General features: G+C 40.9%; 1 protein-coding gene across 2 annotated transcripts in view; it reads left to right on the top strand.

Moving 5' to 3' along the window:
* atrn (attractin) overlaps positions 1 to 17,990 on the top strand; it is a 130,720-nt gene that overhangs the window by 1,269 nt on the left and 111,461 nt on the right. For both annotated transcript variants that reach the window (XM_051381533.1, XM_051381523.1), the window contains exons 2-5: positions 9,254 to 9,337; positions 11,867 to 11,980; positions 12,310 to 12,438; positions 17,364 to 17,560. In XM_051381533.1, coding sequence (XP_051237493.1) covers positions 9,254 to 9,337; positions 11,867 to 11,980; positions 12,310 to 12,438; positions 17,364 to 17,560 — 524 coding nt within the window. The remainder of the gene's footprint in view (positions 1 to 9,253; positions 9,338 to 11,866; positions 11,981 to 12,309; positions 12,439 to 17,363; positions 17,561 to 17,990) is intronic.

The raw sequence follows: 17,990 nt of genomic DNA, 5'->3' as shown, positions 1-17,990 counted from the left end.
TGGCTTTAACCCACATTCATGCTCTCACTCGTTTTTATTTAACTTTCAGTGCTTTCATACAACCGTAGCCAGGTATTCATTTCCAGTTGGGTTGTGCCAGGACACATGGCAGTCCCTGTGGTTGTATTTGTGAGGACGATGAGTTGGCAGTGTCCTCTGTGTTGAACAGGAACAGAGGTGGTAGCTGCTGGAGATCTCAGCGGGGAGCACAGATGAAGTCCAAACAGGCTTTTTGTTGTTGTTGTTGTTGTTATTGTGTTTGTTCTATCAGGCCTGTTAACAAGACTGCTACGAGTCTGTGGTCCAGCTTTTGCAGCACTCTGTGGTGCAGAGCTTCCCCTGACAGCTGCTGTATTTCAAAGGACTGGATGGCGTTTGACCCAGTGAAGTGTTCAGATATCTGTTATTCACTAACAACAGAGACAGCAGCAGCTCAGGGTCAAAGTATGCGAAACTCTTCTGCGCACACACTGAAAGCACCCTTTTTTCTTTTTTTATAGCTGAGCTATTTAGGTTAGCGCTGTTGGTCAAACCCGTGGAAACATCTGAGAGGTGGGAGGAAGCTGACCACACTCGCCCCCACTCTGAGCACATCTATGTTGGCTTCCTGTGTAGGCGCTCACCCTAATTTAAACAAAGGAGGGTGACTGCGCGCTCTGTAATGGCTGTGCAATCCAAATAGTGTCAAATGTCAATTAATAGGAATATTCAGACAATCAGGACTGCACATCTCATTCTCTGTGTCCATTAAAGTGTCACTTCACATTACTGAAGTTTGTATCCGTGATGTTCTTGGGAGGAAAACTGTCCTGCAGCACTTGGTGACAGCTTCATTTAGGCAAAATCAATGATGGTTCCACTATTGCCCAGTTTATATAGGATTGTGCCCTTTCTGCACATCCTGCCAAGATAACATAAACAAGCCTTTAATTAGAAAAACAACTTTTTCCTAAATTAATTTCCCTTGATTGAGTCACATTTTAACTCAAATAGTATTACACTTCAGCTTTTCCTTCGTTTTTTTTTTTTTTTTTTGTTTGTTAGCAAGTTGATCTTGTTCCAACATTGTGATGAGCTAGCATGTCTGTGCAGCTGAAATGTGTCAATCAGTTGCTGTATGATTGTTGTTTAGGAGATTTCTTTTTTTTTTTTTCGATATTCTCTGTCATGCTGCCTCAGCTTAGTGCCCGCCTGCCAGGTCATAAAGCAGAGCCGGTTGGAAGCCTGCAGTGTCATGCATCCTCTGAAATTGGCTGTGGTCAAGGAAAGGGAAAGTGGAACTGTGTGCACATTAGCACAGCTGAGATCTGAACAGGTAAAATGGAGGCAGAATGGCTGCTGAGCTTCTAATGTGGGTTGAGTGCTCTCTGGATGGAATTGCTCGTCTTGGTTGTGGTTAAAAACTGAGAGCCCGTTGCACTCCAGCTTTAATTGGAACGGTCTATCTCGGCGGGAAATCCTCGCTGGCCACCAGCTGCATCCTGGGTAACAGTTGTTAGCTTGAAAGACCTGGGTTCAAGTGGAGCTTAAGGACAGCTATCAGTGATTATTTTCACGGATTAATCCATCACTTATTTCCTCTGATATGTTATTGAGTAATTTTGCCCATCACAGTTTCCTTTTGTCTTCCAGCGGCTTATTTCTTTAAAACATTTGGAAAACCTGAACGGATTTGGTTTATAATGGTTTAAAAACTGTAAATCTTCATGGTCAAGTTGTAGAGCTTGGTGGAGAGTGGTTTGGGCATTAATTATAGGGTTGGTGGTTTGACTCCTGTTTCTGCTTTCTGTCCTTGTGGACGTGTCCTTGCGCAAGAACCTGAACCACTAAATCTTCTCAGTGTGTGTAGAGAAAAACATACATAGTTTGTACTAAAGTCTGCCTAATGAATGCAGTGTAATGTAAAGGTGGACAGATTTTTGGAGAAAAAACTACTTGATTAGTTGATTCATTCTTTAGTTGATTGACAATTTGAAAGCAATTGTGGCGCTGGATTAATATATTACAAATATTTTCTGGTTCAGGCCCCTCAAATGTGAGAATTTGTTGCTTTTCTCTGTTTATATGTCTGTAATGTTTTGGCCAAACAAGGCTATTTGGAACATTACCTTTTGCTCTGAAAAATTAGATTTGGCATTTTTCATTATTTTGATGACATTTTGTAAACTTATTAATAACTTCTTTCTAATAAACAAATTAATAATGAAATGATTAGTTAGTTGCAGCCCTGTTTGCATACTCCAGCTGTTGCACTGGACCAAGTTACTGGCCCTTGAAGCTTCGAGTTCTGGGCACTGCTTTAGGACTGACCACAGGGTCAAACTCAGAGGATGATCGTCCCTATGGGGATTATTAAAGTAAGAACTCAGGTTTTGTCAGTGGCTGCTAAGTTTGCCTTCTCTTCCAGCTACTTTTAAAAGTAGCTGACCGGGATTTAATTGTCTGTTTCTCTTCTAAAACTATTGTGTTAAAGTTGAAAAATTGCGCCCGCTCTTCGGCTCTGTCAGTGCTGTCAGAGAGGTTGTAGTTGTCTGCTGGAGGAGTGATGGTGACCCTGAACTCATACTTATAACACAGCAGGGCACTGACTTACAGTGCAGCGTTTATGGGCTCCCGCACCAGCGTGTACAGCATGATCAGCAATGCTGTAGCCGCCTCACCCCGGCAGGCTAATTACCATTAAATGGAATGGCAAACTTTCAGCTCTGTGATCCCACATTCAGGAATCAAGGCTGTGTTGTTTTGTTAAGGCGGTCAAAGGGCCGATAGTTTTTTGGGGAGAGCCTGTGGTCTGAGGCCGTGTTTAGCATACAGACAATGCTACCATAGAAGGCCGGCTGAATGCTGGTAAAAGCAGCTTTCTGTGGCAGGGTCGTGCCAAGATGGAGTCCCGGCTAGCCATAGGGGCCAAAATCAACATGAAGGAAGAGGGGGAGACAAAAACAGACAAGTGTGTTTTGTTGTTTCATGGCATAAAAATTATGTTTCTTTTCATCTGAGGATATTTTGAGCTTGTGGTTCTTCCCCCATGGGATTCAGGGAGTAAATCTTACTGGGGCTGGTCAAACTGGTTGAAATTGATATCACAATATTCAAGGGTTTTCTCACCAAAATTCTGCCCACAAAACAAAAGATAACCATCATATTTTCTTCCTCGCTTCTTGTGATATCCGGTCATGCAGATTGCTTTGGGTTTATTTATCCAGGGTTGAGATGCTGTATATTCATCTCTGAGATTTCTGCCTCCATCCCAGTGGAGCTGAGTGGTGGAATCTGTTTGCAGTGCTCAGAGCAACATCCCTTTCCAGAGACAGTGTGTCTGTTACTGTGGACAATCCATAGTCCTCGTTCTGAACTGGGACTATTTCTTTGGTAGAAAGTAGTTCCGGGGGGGGGGGGACACTGTTTCTGGAAAGAGATGTTGCAGTTGAATTCTTTAAATGTAATTTTTCTTTAGTTATCTGTAGTATGTTTGGGGCTTTTCATACCTTTTTATCAGAGAGTTGACGGTACAGAGATGACAGGAGATATGGGAAAAGAGAAGGAAAGGTCTTTGTTGGGATTTGAACACGGCACATTGCAGTTTATGGCTGGTGCCTTAACCCGCAGGCCATTGGGGATCCCCTTAATGTTATTTTTCAATGCTTTGAATACCACAGACGATATTGCATTCATCCCGATTGAACTGGAATGGAGGCAGATATGTCAGAGATGGATTTTGTGAAACCTATTTAACAAAACTATCTGTATCCGATATCACCAGAGGTACATGAGAAAATGTTTCAGCTTTATTTGGGTCACCCGACCATTTATTGACATTTTGGAAAGTCCAGCCTCTAGATCAGTCTAATACCTGCTTGTTTAAAGTAGATGCGATGTCTGTCTGGGGAAAATCATCCATGTTGCCGTTGATTCGGAGGTGTTGAACTGCTGTCTGCTGGTTTATGGTATTGTTGAGCCTCAAAAAGCCAAAACAGTAAAATGCCAGTTATGAAATGTCTATATTTATGTGAAAAGCTTCTTTTGTCTAGTTTACTATAGCCATAACTGTTGCTCGTAATGTTGATGAGTGTTGCCATAAGGCTCAACTGTATCTGATATTCATGCTGATCAGATTATGGCTACAAAAGCCAGCTTTATGCTTCTTGGCACAAAGAGTCCCAAAGACACGCGGCTGTACTTTCTTATTAGTATGAGATTGAGCTTTTGCTGTGATAAATTTGTTTTTTAGTAGCATCAGTTATGAGCCAGTTTTTCTTTTGCATTGGGACGGGGTGCTGAATAAATGCCTTGTCCATGTCCTTGCACCAACTCTGACTCCCCCAAGTTCTAATGCAATTGATGTGTAACTCTGTTCAAACTCATGACCTGAGTGAATTTCCTGCTCATCGTCCAGCAAACATCCATGTCCACATTTGCTAGCCAGCCGTGTTCTTCTTTCCTACCTTTTCCTAGTGCATTGCCACATTTCTCATGCATTACCATCACTAACTTTCACTGGGTGGAACAGCCTGAAAAGGGCGGCAGGAATATGCATCACGGACCACAAACTTGTGGACGTGGTGTACCCGTTTACTTTTCCGTCAGTAGACTAATAAATAATCTAATCTAATCTGATGGTTTCAGCGCTAGTGTGAATCATTAACTTGAATCCTTTTAACTTGGTAGAAATGTCAAAATAAAAGTTTTAAACAACATCTCATCCAGTGATGCAGTGCTGATAAATCCATCCTGACCTCAGAGGAACTTTTTTGGTTTTGGTATTTCCAGTTTCACAGCTCGCTGCTTTGTGCCTTTTGTTGTCATCTCTTGTGGAGTCTGCATGTTAGTCCACATTCATCCTCAGGCGCTCTCTGGAACCTGTTTGAAGGCTGACCTCACTTTACTAAAGGCCCCACTGTGCGACCAGTCTGCCTGCCCTCTGCAGAGACTAATGGTCCCCGCTGCTGTACTACTGATTTATTCTTTTTTCAGCTTACTGATGCAGAGGCACATAAATTTGTCCCATCCACAGCTACCCAGAGTTATAGTTAGAATTTAGGAAGTTTTACTGTCAGAAAGGCCATAGTGGCTGAATGTAAGTTAACTCATTCAAAAATCAGTGTCAATGCAGAAATGAGGTGGCATCAGTAAACGCAGTGTATTCAGCATGTCTGTGATGCTGAATATTAAGGGGGAGAATTTAGTTTATGCAGATGAGGTGAATCTACAGGGTCTTGTTGGAGACAGGATGCATTTTAAGCCTGATGAAAAGGTAAATTTGTGCATTAGCAAAAGCTCTTATCGAAGTGCAACTGTAACTCCAGTAAAACACCAAAGTGCAAAAGCCACAGTCCCTTGGAAAACAGCCACTGCTAAAAATCTATGAAATATTTATTACACAATATAACTGACTTATAGCTTCATGAGCATGTTTTGGGCACACAGCCTTTGTAGATTTGTTGCCAGGTTCACAGCTCTCCTCCTCCGTGGCTGCTGCTGACCAACTTCATAATATCGTATGTCATCTTATGTATCTGTTGATTACTAAGGGAAGATAGCATGTTTATTGTTCATTATAGCATCTTGTGACAAGCAACTTGACAAGTTTTTTTTTTTTTCCTGCTTACATGTGCAATATTATCCAAATGATGTCACCACTCTGAATGTATTGGCGTATAAAATAAAAATAGAAGTGTAATTGTCCCCTTAAATATTCCCTAATTGATTTAAAAGCTCATATCCGCTGCTTTTGTATGTCCGCTCAGACAGTCTGCGGGGAAAACCCTTTAGCGTCTGTAGCATTTACTCTTGTCTGAGCATGCTCTTCTCCCCTCCAGCCTGTGCCACTGAACAGGGCTGTTGTCGCCTTTTGAATGAGAAATCGTGTTTGCTCTGCTCTCATGCTGCACCACTTTGCCATTTGCAGACCTCTTGGCTCTGCTGCAGGGTCACTGTTTGCAGGAGACGGAGCCGTTGTTAAACATTACTGTGAATGCAAAGCGCTGTATCTGTATGTGTGCGTCTAATAACAGGAAGTACAGGCACCTGATGGCTTATTCATTATCTCGGGACATGTTTGATGTCTTCTGTTTAGGTATAGTTGCATATATGAAGTACAAATGTCATCCACTTTATAGTACCATTGGCGCCTCCACTCATCACTCATTACCTAGCACCAGGAAAACTTTGGTTTTAGTCATTTTACTATGGTATGACATCTCTAAAATCTTGGTTGATCTTTGAACGAGATACTTTTTAAACAGCCCTTGCTTACAAGTTTCCACACAGTGATAACATTGTCTTTGATATAAAAATAAAGGCAGGGTCAGGCTATGCTCGATCAGAAGTAGTTCGTATGACATGTTGTACAACCGCATCGGCAGTCAAAAGCGTTAATAGTTAGAAGCTATTCGGCACATCTGACAGACGGTTCTGAAGAAGCGTGCAGGAAGCTAACTTATTCACTGATGATTAAGGTGGAGTGGGAGCTGGAGCAGCAGCCATTACGTTTTACATGTGATGATGAAGTAAATCGTCAAGACATTTAAGGATTAATAGGTTTAATAACTGACATGGTCGATGAGAAAGTACATAAATTATTTAAAATTTGCATCAATACAAGCAGAAATCCAGTGGTAGGCATTGGAAATGGTTGGTTTTAACGCATGAGAACTGACGAAAGACAGAGCAAAGGTTTTTGTGTGTTGTGGCTTTTGCAGGTCGTTTAACGCCTCTTGGCCACCGTACAATTGTGTTTCGGGTACTGATTGCCGTCCTGAACGTGCCCGTTATGTGCTTCATCCTAATAAAAACATGAAGAGTGTAGCTGATGATTGTTTTAATGCCTCATGGTCGTAAATAACCGTAATATATCGGCCAGAGTCTTGATGTGACAATATAACAGGTGCTGAGAATAAAATGTATTAAATGTTTGTAAAACTCAGCAGCAACTTGTCTTTCCAGGAAATATGTCCACACTAGTAATGGTATCTAATAATAGAACAGGTAATAGGTTTTCAGGGGAATGCTTTATTCTTATCCTGCGTAACAGACATTGTTTCTAGAAAGAAAGACATTGCTGTCATTTTTTTAACGCTTTGAGCACCACAAAGGAAATTCCTTTTACCTCCATTGTATTAGGATGACTGCAGAGGTATCAGAGAGGATCTAAACTATGTGACTGATCCCTCTAGGCTTCCTTATATGCATTATTTAGGTGAAGTCGCCCATTAATTGTTATTCAACTTGTCGCTAATGATAAAAAAACATGAATTCTAGGTTCATATATAACTATATTTTGGATCATCTCTCTTGGTGTTTCAAAGAGAATTTGTATCCCAGTAGTAGTGCAGTCTGTTCAGTAGTACTAGGAAACAGTTTGTGTTGGCTTCAGGGAAGTCTGGAGCCTGTGATCCTCTAAGGGAGCTCTGTTGTTCAGCTTGCAGAGTCCCTGCAGGTCCCTGCTGTATTAGCACTGAGCGACGTGTAATTACAGCGTTAGTGTACTCGTTAGCTAACCGCTGAGACCTACCACGTGAAGAGGGCTGGGTGAAACTACTCTCTTAAAACACTTGCAGTACAAACAGTGAGCCAGCCGTATTATGCAAACCCTCCTGTGTGGTTGTCAATGTTGGAATGAATCATTTCCGATGATCAAAAAAGCTTTATATTTGGCTGTTAAAAATCTCTAAGCTAAGAGATAGCAGGAGAGCATTGTTGCAATATAAAGTCATATGTTTGGCTTGTAAAGTGGTTAACTTAACAACACCCTCAGCCTTGGACTCTAAGCCACCCAGCTCACACAGCTGGGCCCATTGGCCTGCACCTCTGCAGCTATGGTTGCGGGCTAAAGTTTTCAATAACAAGAAGTTGCAGCACACTTGTTGCCTGGATGCAGATACAATCTTTTGTTGTGCAGTACACACCAGGATCTCCCAAGAAGTCCTATGTTATCAATTTCATCTGCTGTGTATTAAATTGTGAAAGAATAGATTCCCGTTTCTGTAGTGAAATGAAGTAAATAGAAACCAACAAACCGAAAAATTAATCCACATTAAGTCGAGATAACAAATGTTCTGTCAAAATGTCAAGCACTTTAACTTTTTATGGATGTGTCTTTTATAAAAGCGAATCTTTTAGATTGACATTTTCTTTGTGGTGCAGAGATCTTTAGCTGGCTGCTGGAGCTGAATAAGGGAGGAGTGCGTTCTCTGTAGACTTTAGACTGAAATGGTGCTGAGAGACTGTTTTGGAACAGGACTGTGGCTGGGTTTGTTGGCAGAGTCATCGCACCCTGAGACCTACATCAGTAATGATACAATCTCTGACTGCATCTAAGTGTCCCCTGTGTAATTCAGCCCCTCTCTGCTGCTGTGTCATCAAGCTGAAATTGATCAGGCAATAACGCAGGCAGGGCGCTGTACTGTACTATTAGAGTGTTTGCGGCTGCCCGTCGTGGTGTCCGCCTCAGATAATAATTTGCTGCGAGGTTTAATCATTGTCAGCCCCTCAGCTGTCCTGTTTGCTGCTTGCTCAACCGCCAAGCTGCACCAACTAAAAAGTGGCAGAAGTTGGTGTTTACCTGCGCTGTCTCTGCTCTGCTGACTCTGTATGTTGTGTGTTATGTGTGTGTAATCATTTCTACGCTGTCACTGCAGAACATTCTCAAAAATTATGACTTCAGCCTGAGTCTTGTAATCTGTATTTTAAAGCTTCAGATAGTGATATGAAACCGCTATCTGTGTATGTTGGTTTACTGAACAGACTTTGACCAATATTCTAGTGCTGGAATTCTTCGACTGATTCTCTGGGCTCGTAATGTTTTTTTTTTTTTGTTATCAATTGATTGACTGTTATGTTTTTGAATTAAAGTGCAGTTTAGGAAATGTCTTATTGAGTTAAATTGAATTAACAATGATACAAAAAAAGCAATCCCCACATTTAAGAAGCTGGAAACAGAAAAAGGATTTGCTTGAGAAATTAAATATGAATTTTCTTTTTTGATCCACTATTGTTCCACCACTTAATTGATTTATCAGTTTAATAAATTATCAGATAACAAGATTAAGAGTCTACAGCCATGCCAGCTCTGTGACAACAGTGCTCTGAGCTATTATGCTATTATGCTGCTATTTCCAGCATGCTAAATGCTAACATGTTTCAGGTGTGCTATCAGTTGTACTTCATTTTACCTCATACCTGCCGCATGAACACATTTTACATCTTCACCTGTAACCTTGATTCTATTCCCTCTCTTCCTCCTTTCTCTCAGGTTGACGGGGCCCTCTGGTTACCTGACTGACGGTCCAGGAAACTACAAGTACAAGACCAAGTGCACCTGGCTGATCGAGGGACAGTAAGTAGAGTGCAGATCCGACACCAGGGGAGAAATGCAGATCAGGACAGGACTTTGTAACAATTACGCTGCTCTTAAAGTACTTTGTTAAGAGTTTAAAATCAGTCTGACTGAATCCCTTAAAGAAAAGTAGTGCCAAAAGAAAAGGCTGTGTGACAGCGTACACTTAAACTCATTTTAAGTCTATGCTGTTTTTTTTTATATGGCTAATAAGTTTTTCTGCTGACCCCGTCCCTGCTGGGACTCCTGTCTGCTACTCCAAACGGAGGGCGTGCTGACCTAAATCTACTCTTAGTAATACACTGACTATAGATACACACTTCATACAGCCCCACTTCAAAATACCTGAACTACCCCTTTAATTAGTTTAGAAAATCTTTGGCTGTGTCTTGTCTTAAACAACACTAGAAATAGTACAAGTAATTCAATATTCTCTAATAAAGTTAGTGTTTGCAGTAGACTGTAATATCTAATTTTGTCCAGACAGTTTAAATAAGTTGTGTACAAATAGTTGAATTTTTCAAATGATCTTTTGAGGTGGTTTTAGGTGGAGGATGTGTTTGCTGCACATATCGTCATGAGCAAAAAAAAAAACCCTACACATCTGGTCCCCTACACATCTGGTCCCTTAAGTAGCCAGAACACACTAGAGACACACTGCATGAAACCAATACTCCCTTATTGACTTCATCCATTAAATCAGCTTCTGCCATTACGAGAGAGGCTAAAACCCTGAGACAGTTGAGAGATGGATTGTGAAAACCAAGGCTGCAACTCAATATTTCAAGTGTGCTCATAATGATGGTTCTATACGCACAGTGTGCACTCCAGTCCTTCACTGGGATCCATCCAGTATTAGGAATTTACAGTATCTAGAAGATGATGGATGAAAATGAATGGCAAACTAAGTGTGAGAAATTCAATACACCTTCTCTGTTGTTTTAGTCAGCATAACCTCACCACAGAGTATCGATTTAGAGCGATGAATCTTCATTTTTTTGGGGGCCGTCAGCTCATCCGAAAACTCTTTGATTACATTTGCATTTTAGGCATTTAGCCAGCACTCTCATACAGGGGGATTAACCATGGGTGACTTGGTTGGGTCTCAGGAGGTCACCCTCATGTTCTCTTCGACTGGATCTGTAGATATTACAGGGTTTTGAACTTCTGACCTTGCTGTTCCTGGATGGCTTCTCTAATCACCAGACTACCCTGTCGTCCAACGTTTTCATTACATACTAATGGCACTTTTATATGCTGTCTTCAGACCTCAGCCCGTTCTTAACAGGAGGTTAATGCGGCGGCACGTACACACTATATGCATCAAAATGACGAGAATGATTGTAAAGGGGAGTCTTAATCTTTGGACATACATTCACTCTCAGCTGTCTCTGCAGTTAAGTGTGTTGAATATGTCTGCAGTGGTCTAAAGTGACTTTTCCTACTGAAAGGCAGTGAAATGATTAGTAAAATATGGCTGTGCTCGCTGCGTCCTTTGCTGCATACCTCAGTGGTAGTTGATGATTTAACATAGGACGTTCCTTTGTCCGGTTTCTCCAGTCACTCCTTACTTTTGATTCTTAACTTATCGGTCACAAGCCTTCTTTTCTAATTCAACCTTGGGGCTGCTGCCATTCCTCAGTTTATTTATCTGCGAGGGGAGGGAGGAAGAGCTACTGCTTCACTCTAATAAATAAAATTGTGAAGAGAAAAATGTGACTATTCATAACATTTCCTGTACATCTTGTGCCCTGAATGTAGATACACTAAATGGGCCTTTTGTGTCCTTCCCTCCTTTTTATTTTGTGAATGATTTCATTTTGCAATGTTAATCAGATTTAGAGCAGAGACAGTTTAAAGAATCTCATGAATGTTTTAAATCAAAAACGTATTAAACAAGCTTGTTTTTTGCTGCTTGGTGTCTGCTGTCCTTTTACTGTAAAAACGCTCAGCCGTGGACAGTGGCATACAGTTTACACAGCAGGGTGGAAAAATTGCTAGTAAAGTTTTGTTGGGTGGTGAATGTTTCTGCCATATCACCTAGTTAATTATCCACCTTTTTTATGTTCTTTGAATCCCATTTATTCCACTCCTGAAGGGAAAATGGGTGTTTTTCATTTTGCAATCAGCCTCTTCAGCCAGTGAAACAGTAACTTCCAACACCTCTGTGCAGCTCTGTTGAGAGTGAACATGAATTAACAGGGTTTGTAAGAAAACACTTCTTATGTAGGAAGTGATGTTTAATTTATTGTAAAGTGATCTTTAAATTGTGAATTCAGGACAGTAAAGTTTGAAAGCTTCACTTTCCAAAATTTTCCAGACTTATTTATAAGTTATCATTATCAGCATTGTGGCTGAACATTCAGTGAGCAGATTGTGATGCAGTGATAACAAAGGTAGTATATGGCTATTGGAGTGGTTTTGTTAGTATTAAAGTTATGATCACCCCCGACAGAAGTTCTCACAGTCTTCCCATGTCTGTCTGTCTGTCTGTCTGTCTGTCTGTCTGTCTGTCTGTCTGTTTTCCAGGCCCAACACCATACTCCGATTACGGTTCAACCACTTTGCCACTGAATGCAGCTGGGACCACCTTTACGTGTACGACGGGGATTCCATTTATGCCCCCCTTCTTGCTGCTTTCAGGTAAGTGGGTTTGAGTACAGCTCACTTATGTGTCCACTGGATTCCCTGAAGGAAAATCTTCTTTTTAGAAAATGTTTTTTTATTCTTGTCAGAGCAGCAAAGGCTCTGAAACATAATTTCAAACTCACCATTTAGACACAGACTATATAAGTTTTATGGTGGCAGAGAAAACCTTGATGAAGAAGACAAATAATTACTAAATTTACTTATATATATATATATATATTCTTTTACATGAACAAGCAAACAAAAGTGTTTGCCAGCTTAAGTAAAATATGTATAAATGGTAATAAAAACATCCTAAATTCAGTTTGGTATTGTTCTTGCAGTGGTCTGATTGTTCCTGAGCGTTATGGGAATGAGACTGTTCCTGAGGTGGTGTCTCAGTCCGGCTATGCCCTGCTGCACTTCTTCAGTGATGCTGCCTACAACCTGACCGGCTTCAACATTTCCTACAGGTGAGAGAAGGACAAAATAAAAATAGTTTCTTTCACCACTTTACATTTTCATGTTTTTAAAAGATACCCAAAGGACCACAGAGGTCATATTCAGTTGCATATTGGTTCCATTTGAAAAAAGAAAGCAGTCAGTTTTTGGAATATAATCGAAGCGTCTTTGAAAAACATTACCTAAACCTAAAGGTTGTCTTCCAAATCAAATGTAAAAGCTAAATGAAATGTTGTCCTTTGTCTTTAATGACATTCTCAGGCCTTTCCTTGATTTTGGAATCTTAGCTGCTATGGCAGCTTCCACATATCAAATTGCTCATAATCCTCTGCAGCTGAGTGTGTAGCTGCCAGGCCTGGGGGGTTTGCATCTCGCGGGGTCCACACATACATTCATGATAGTGTCAGTCACTGGATAAAAGTATCTGCTAGATGACAAATACTTCAATACTGAGCCCCGAGATGAGAACCTTGGTACAAATCACTTCTGTTTTACTGGCTGTTGAGATTTGTTTAGGTGAAGGGCCCACTTCACACCCTTCCTTGGGACATGATGACGCATTCAAAGCTATCACTTTCTGCATGATTCAGCCTGTGCGCTGGCACGGCGGGTTGACAGCATTTAGTTGATCATGTCGGGCTGCTGCCATCCATTTGCTGCAGTATGTTTTTGTTGCATCATTACACCATCCGCTACCAGTCAGGCACACCGCGATATGTTGTTGTTGACATCAACACTGTATAAAGATGAAGAAAGGCCATAATGATTAGGATATTATTGTGTAATTTTTTTTTAACTGAACACTTCATTGATAAATTTAACCACGGCTGAACCCTTTATGTCAAAATCAGAATTTGTTGTAAAATTTCAGATTCAGGTTTGCCAAGACGGTTTTTGCCTGGAAATTGGTGTCATAACAATTAAACATAGAAAAATATAAATAAAGTAGTAGGGACAATAAAAAGAGACCATATATACAAATATAAGAAAAGGATACAAAATGTTGGTCACAATTTTAGATTGACAGTTAAACAGTTCAAAACCCTCAAATTATAATTTTCACAGCTAAAAATGTCAGATCAAGTAAACTGAGGTTGAAGGAATCGATCAGACATCTGTCCTATCAGGTCGCGTTCTGTCAGTCACACCAGCCAACAAATATAGGTAGAAATGAGCGAGGGAAAACCCTGGATCAGGGATCTGCATTTGTGAATTTGTGTTTTTGAAATTGGAAATTTCAATGAACGGAAATCAACCACATATGCCTAGACAGATGGTTTTCAAAATATATATATATATATATATTAGTATTTCACTTCTATAAATGTAATAGTATTTATATTTTGACACTAAGTGGTTGGGAGTGGTTGAATTACACCATTAGATATTAAATAGATTATAAAATTTGAATTATTTCAGCATTTCTTTGCTTCCGTACACTTTCATTACTTACTTTCAAGCTTTTAACAAGCAATGCACTCCTCTACTGCAGTTTTCCATGTATCATGCATTTAGTTGGCCCATTTTGGTTACAGCCCAATAATGACACTGCACTGTATGGCTACAATCTGGCACTTAAACTCTATCCTACCATTTGTGGGTACAGTGTGGATCTACTGTATTTTAGCACTGATGCTACACTGCACAAGAGATGGATTTTTATAAACACATGAAATATAAATCAGTTGCAACAAGCTGCTGGGCTGAATCATAACAGCGATGTTGCTATCACAAACTGTAAAGCAGTGAAGAAGTCGGATGTACGGTGGCACAGTTTATAGTAGGAAAATACAAAGTGTCACGTATGACAGAATAAGATAATTATGGACTTTCATGGCTAACCTGAAACTTGCCGCCTTTTTCTACATGAGCCATTACACACATACAGTACATGTTTATAAAGTCCATTTGAGGCCAGGATTGAACCTCTGTCTCCTATCTCCTCACCCTTTCCCTCTTTTCTAACTTGTTGTTTGAATCGAGGCTTAATGACCAAAACTCAAGTGCAGCTTCACTCCCCCCATGTGTTGTGCATTTCTTGCATGGTGTCTGGTTTTCCTGTGAGCCGTCAGTCCCTGCCAGTCTCTATCTGACATCAGCTTTTCAGAAACCAGTTGGGTCTTCTTTGTAGTAAAAAAAAACAACTGATCCCATTATATTATGCTTGCTCACAGATCTACAGACACACAACACATGTTAATTTCCATGTTTACACGACAAACATCTACCCACACTAATACAAAAGTGTAATCTCATTCCTTTACTAGGCAAAACTTCCATATATTGATGCAAGCCATTATATCCATAGATAGATAGATAGATAGATCAAACTAAACCTTGCAACAGAACAGAGACAAAACTTCATTTATTTTCTCCGACTTGCTTTGACTGGCATAAGAAGTTAAAAGTATTCTGCAAACCAAAGTGGAGTCTGTCCCTTACAAACATCTGCAAAGGACACAATGGACCCCTGCATTTTTCCCTTGCTCATTGGTACCGTCGCCATAGCGATGGGCTTGAAGTTGGGCTCAGACACACAGAGTTGGATGAAAGCTAAGTGCCCCCGGGCCCCCCGGCCTTTGGTGTCTGGGAGAGGTGGAGGAGCTGAAACATCAAACCATCAGGCTGCCGAAGGAACATGAAAGAATGACGAGGACCCTTTGTGTCGTCTGTCTCGCTCCCAAACATGTTTGTCTTCAGGAGGGGGAAAAACTAACATCTTACTTCAGTCTCTTGCTTTGATGGATGATGATAATGTTTCAAAAAAAAGCAAAACTTTTGACATTGACTTGTTTACTCTTGTTATGAAAAACTTTGGGGACATTTTCCAGTCTTTTACACAGTTGGCAGTGTTTTCCATATTAACGAATAGGTCTGGCAATATGTACTAACAAGTAGTGTCAGTGCATCCAGTGCCTGATGCATCTTATTCCCCTGTGTCATAAATCTCAGCTGCTGTCCAAAAAGTCACATCAGTGAGTCACACTGTTGCACTGGGAGACATGTTCCTTCATTACCATGAACACAGAGTTTACGTTGAGTCAGTCCTCCGTACAGTGTGTGGCTTCTTTAAATGCTCACTCCAAATGTCCAAATATGTATTAATTTGAGATGTGTTGATGTGTGTGTGCTTAAAACTAGCCAGCAATTTTGGGAAGTGAGAGTTCTTTTTAAAAATAAGACTCTGCAGTGTGTTTGTGATCCAGTTCTAAAGATTCACAGCTTCAGTACAAACCAGTGAGCTTGGGGCTGACAGCCACTGGCGAACAGGGAAGTCAGTGTTCAGTATACTGAAGTATGAAGGACTTGGTTGACAAAAAGGAAAATACAGACCACTGCCTTTTCCTTTTATAAAAATATGGTAAAAACATCATACAGTGATTATTTTGACAGATATTGCGATTGCCATATGATCATTTTTGCATCACAAATTTAACTTTCACAGAAAAACGTATTAATCGTTTAAAATTCTTGGCGGCCTATACCAAACAAACATGTTTTCTAACACCTGTAGAACAAGATTTGTAGGCTGGGGCACCTCTGCAGCACTACAGTACCTTTTATTGTAAGGCTGTTTTTCACACATTTGACCTTTTTATCAAAATAGTACAGCTCTTGCAGTTTGCATGTAGCACTTGGCCATATTGCAAATTCGATAATATTTTGATTAATTGTGCAGCCCTAAACAGTGGAAAGTAATGGTAAATATGACACTGTAGTTTTCACTCCCTTTATTTGCAGACCTATGGCATAGTCACTGTTATACATTCATATGTACTTATTCTCTGGATGAGCGAGGTATAAATCCGATTTTGCGTCTATGTCCCTGTTATTTCAACACACAATGGATGTCTGTGTTCTATACAAGAACTACGTTGATGGGATATTCTATGGCCTAGTGCTGTGCTGATGGTGTTTTTCTCCCTGATTTTAATTGGTCATAATTACTTTTGGACCTTTGGCTCAACAGTTCTCATCATGTGTTCGCTGACAGCAACAAACAGGCAGTATGATGTTGCCATGGAGCCAGTTGCTGTGTCCCAATTCCACACTACATGCGCAGTGTATACTGTATAGACTGCTTGTAATGGTATGCCTTTTTTGCATTTAGTATTGAACAAGAAATCAATGTCATTTTCCCTTTTGTACTAACAGGAAAGTAGCAATGTCTGTGCCAACAGGCTTCGGAAAAGCTACTGCCAGTTAAACTTCAGAGAAGAGAACGGTTCTTTCTGAAAGCTACAACGAGTTCCTGTTTGTACTGATGCCTAATAAACTGTTGATACCGGAAGAGGAAGTCAAAAATGTTAATGGTGTGAGGCAATCATAAGTCTTTTTTGTAATGATTTTTCAACAGTCATGAGTTATACTGTTACTGGAAAGAGTGTGTCGCTCTGATTCCAGCAGTATGTGTATGACGTTTATATATTTGGATTTGACAGAGGTATGACTCCTAGAAGAGGAGTTTTGATTGTTGCCACAAAAATATGTCAGTTGGATGCCAACAGAAAAGCTAAATATACAACATAAAATACCTGTTGAGAGACTAACAGAGCTCCAGTAGTGCTGTTTTCCTGCAGATTGGCTCTGTTTACCGCCGGCTCTTCGGCGCCTGATGTGACTTTATGTATGACAGCCTCTAGCTCGATGCTGTTACTGTGCAGGCGGCCCTCTGAGATGAGTGACAAGTGTTGAGGCAGGCGCTTGACCAACTGATGAGGGAGGAAGATGCCAGTAACAACACCTTTTATACTGTCTGAAGGGGAATGTTGCATATTTTATTTTTAAGCCTGGAGACAGCTGAAGCTCCGCTTGCACAAAAACAGATGTAACTCAATCACTGAAATGTGTTTCGGATGTTTTATTCAGAGTCTATATTTCAGGCAGTCTATGAATCCTGGTCTCCCTCTGCTCCCTTCTCTTTCCTCTCTCCCAGGCTGAATACATGTCCCAACAACTGCTCCGGCCGCGGCGAGTGTCGCGTGGGGAACTCCACCGGTTCAGCGTACTGCCAGTGCGAAGCCAACTGGAAAGGGGAAGCCTGTGACGTCCCCTACTGCCTGGCTGACTGTGGCTACCCTGAAAGAGGGCACTGCCAGGACAAGACCTGCATCTGCAAGACCGGATGGCAAGGTGGGCTGGCACTGCAACCGCATCGCTTCCGCTGCCACTGACCTCATTTTCTCACGCACTGCACTGGTTTGAATAATCACAATGTCATCAGGTTGGCTTCAGGCAGGCCCGCACATGCCAAACACTCCTCAGCCACTTGAATAAGCTTCTCACTTGGTCTACATTCTCAGTACAGTATGAACAGTGGCTCTGGTCCCAGGGGTGGGTAAATCCCAAATCTAGTTGCCAACAACCACCTTTAACAGCCACAATTATTAATACAGGACAGTCATGTAAATACAGTGTGCCTTCTTCCTACTTTCAGTAAAAGAGTACACACCGTATATAACTAGCCTGGTTCCAGACCTCTGCATCGCTGCCCACATTTGCCACTTGTTCAGTGATTCATGTAGAAAGAATGAAATGTAAATTCAGTGTGCTTATCGGGCTA

This window comes from Dicentrarchus labrax, unplaced genomic scaffold (genome assembly GCF_905237075.1).
Source record: "Dicentrarchus labrax unplaced genomic scaffold, dlabrax2021, whole genome shotgun sequence".
Classification (NCBI taxonomy): domain Eukaryota; kingdom Metazoa; phylum Chordata; class Actinopteri; family Moronidae; genus Dicentrarchus; species Dicentrarchus labrax.
Note: the sequence above shows the minus strand (reverse complement) of the source record. Positions and strands in the feature narration are given on the sequence as shown.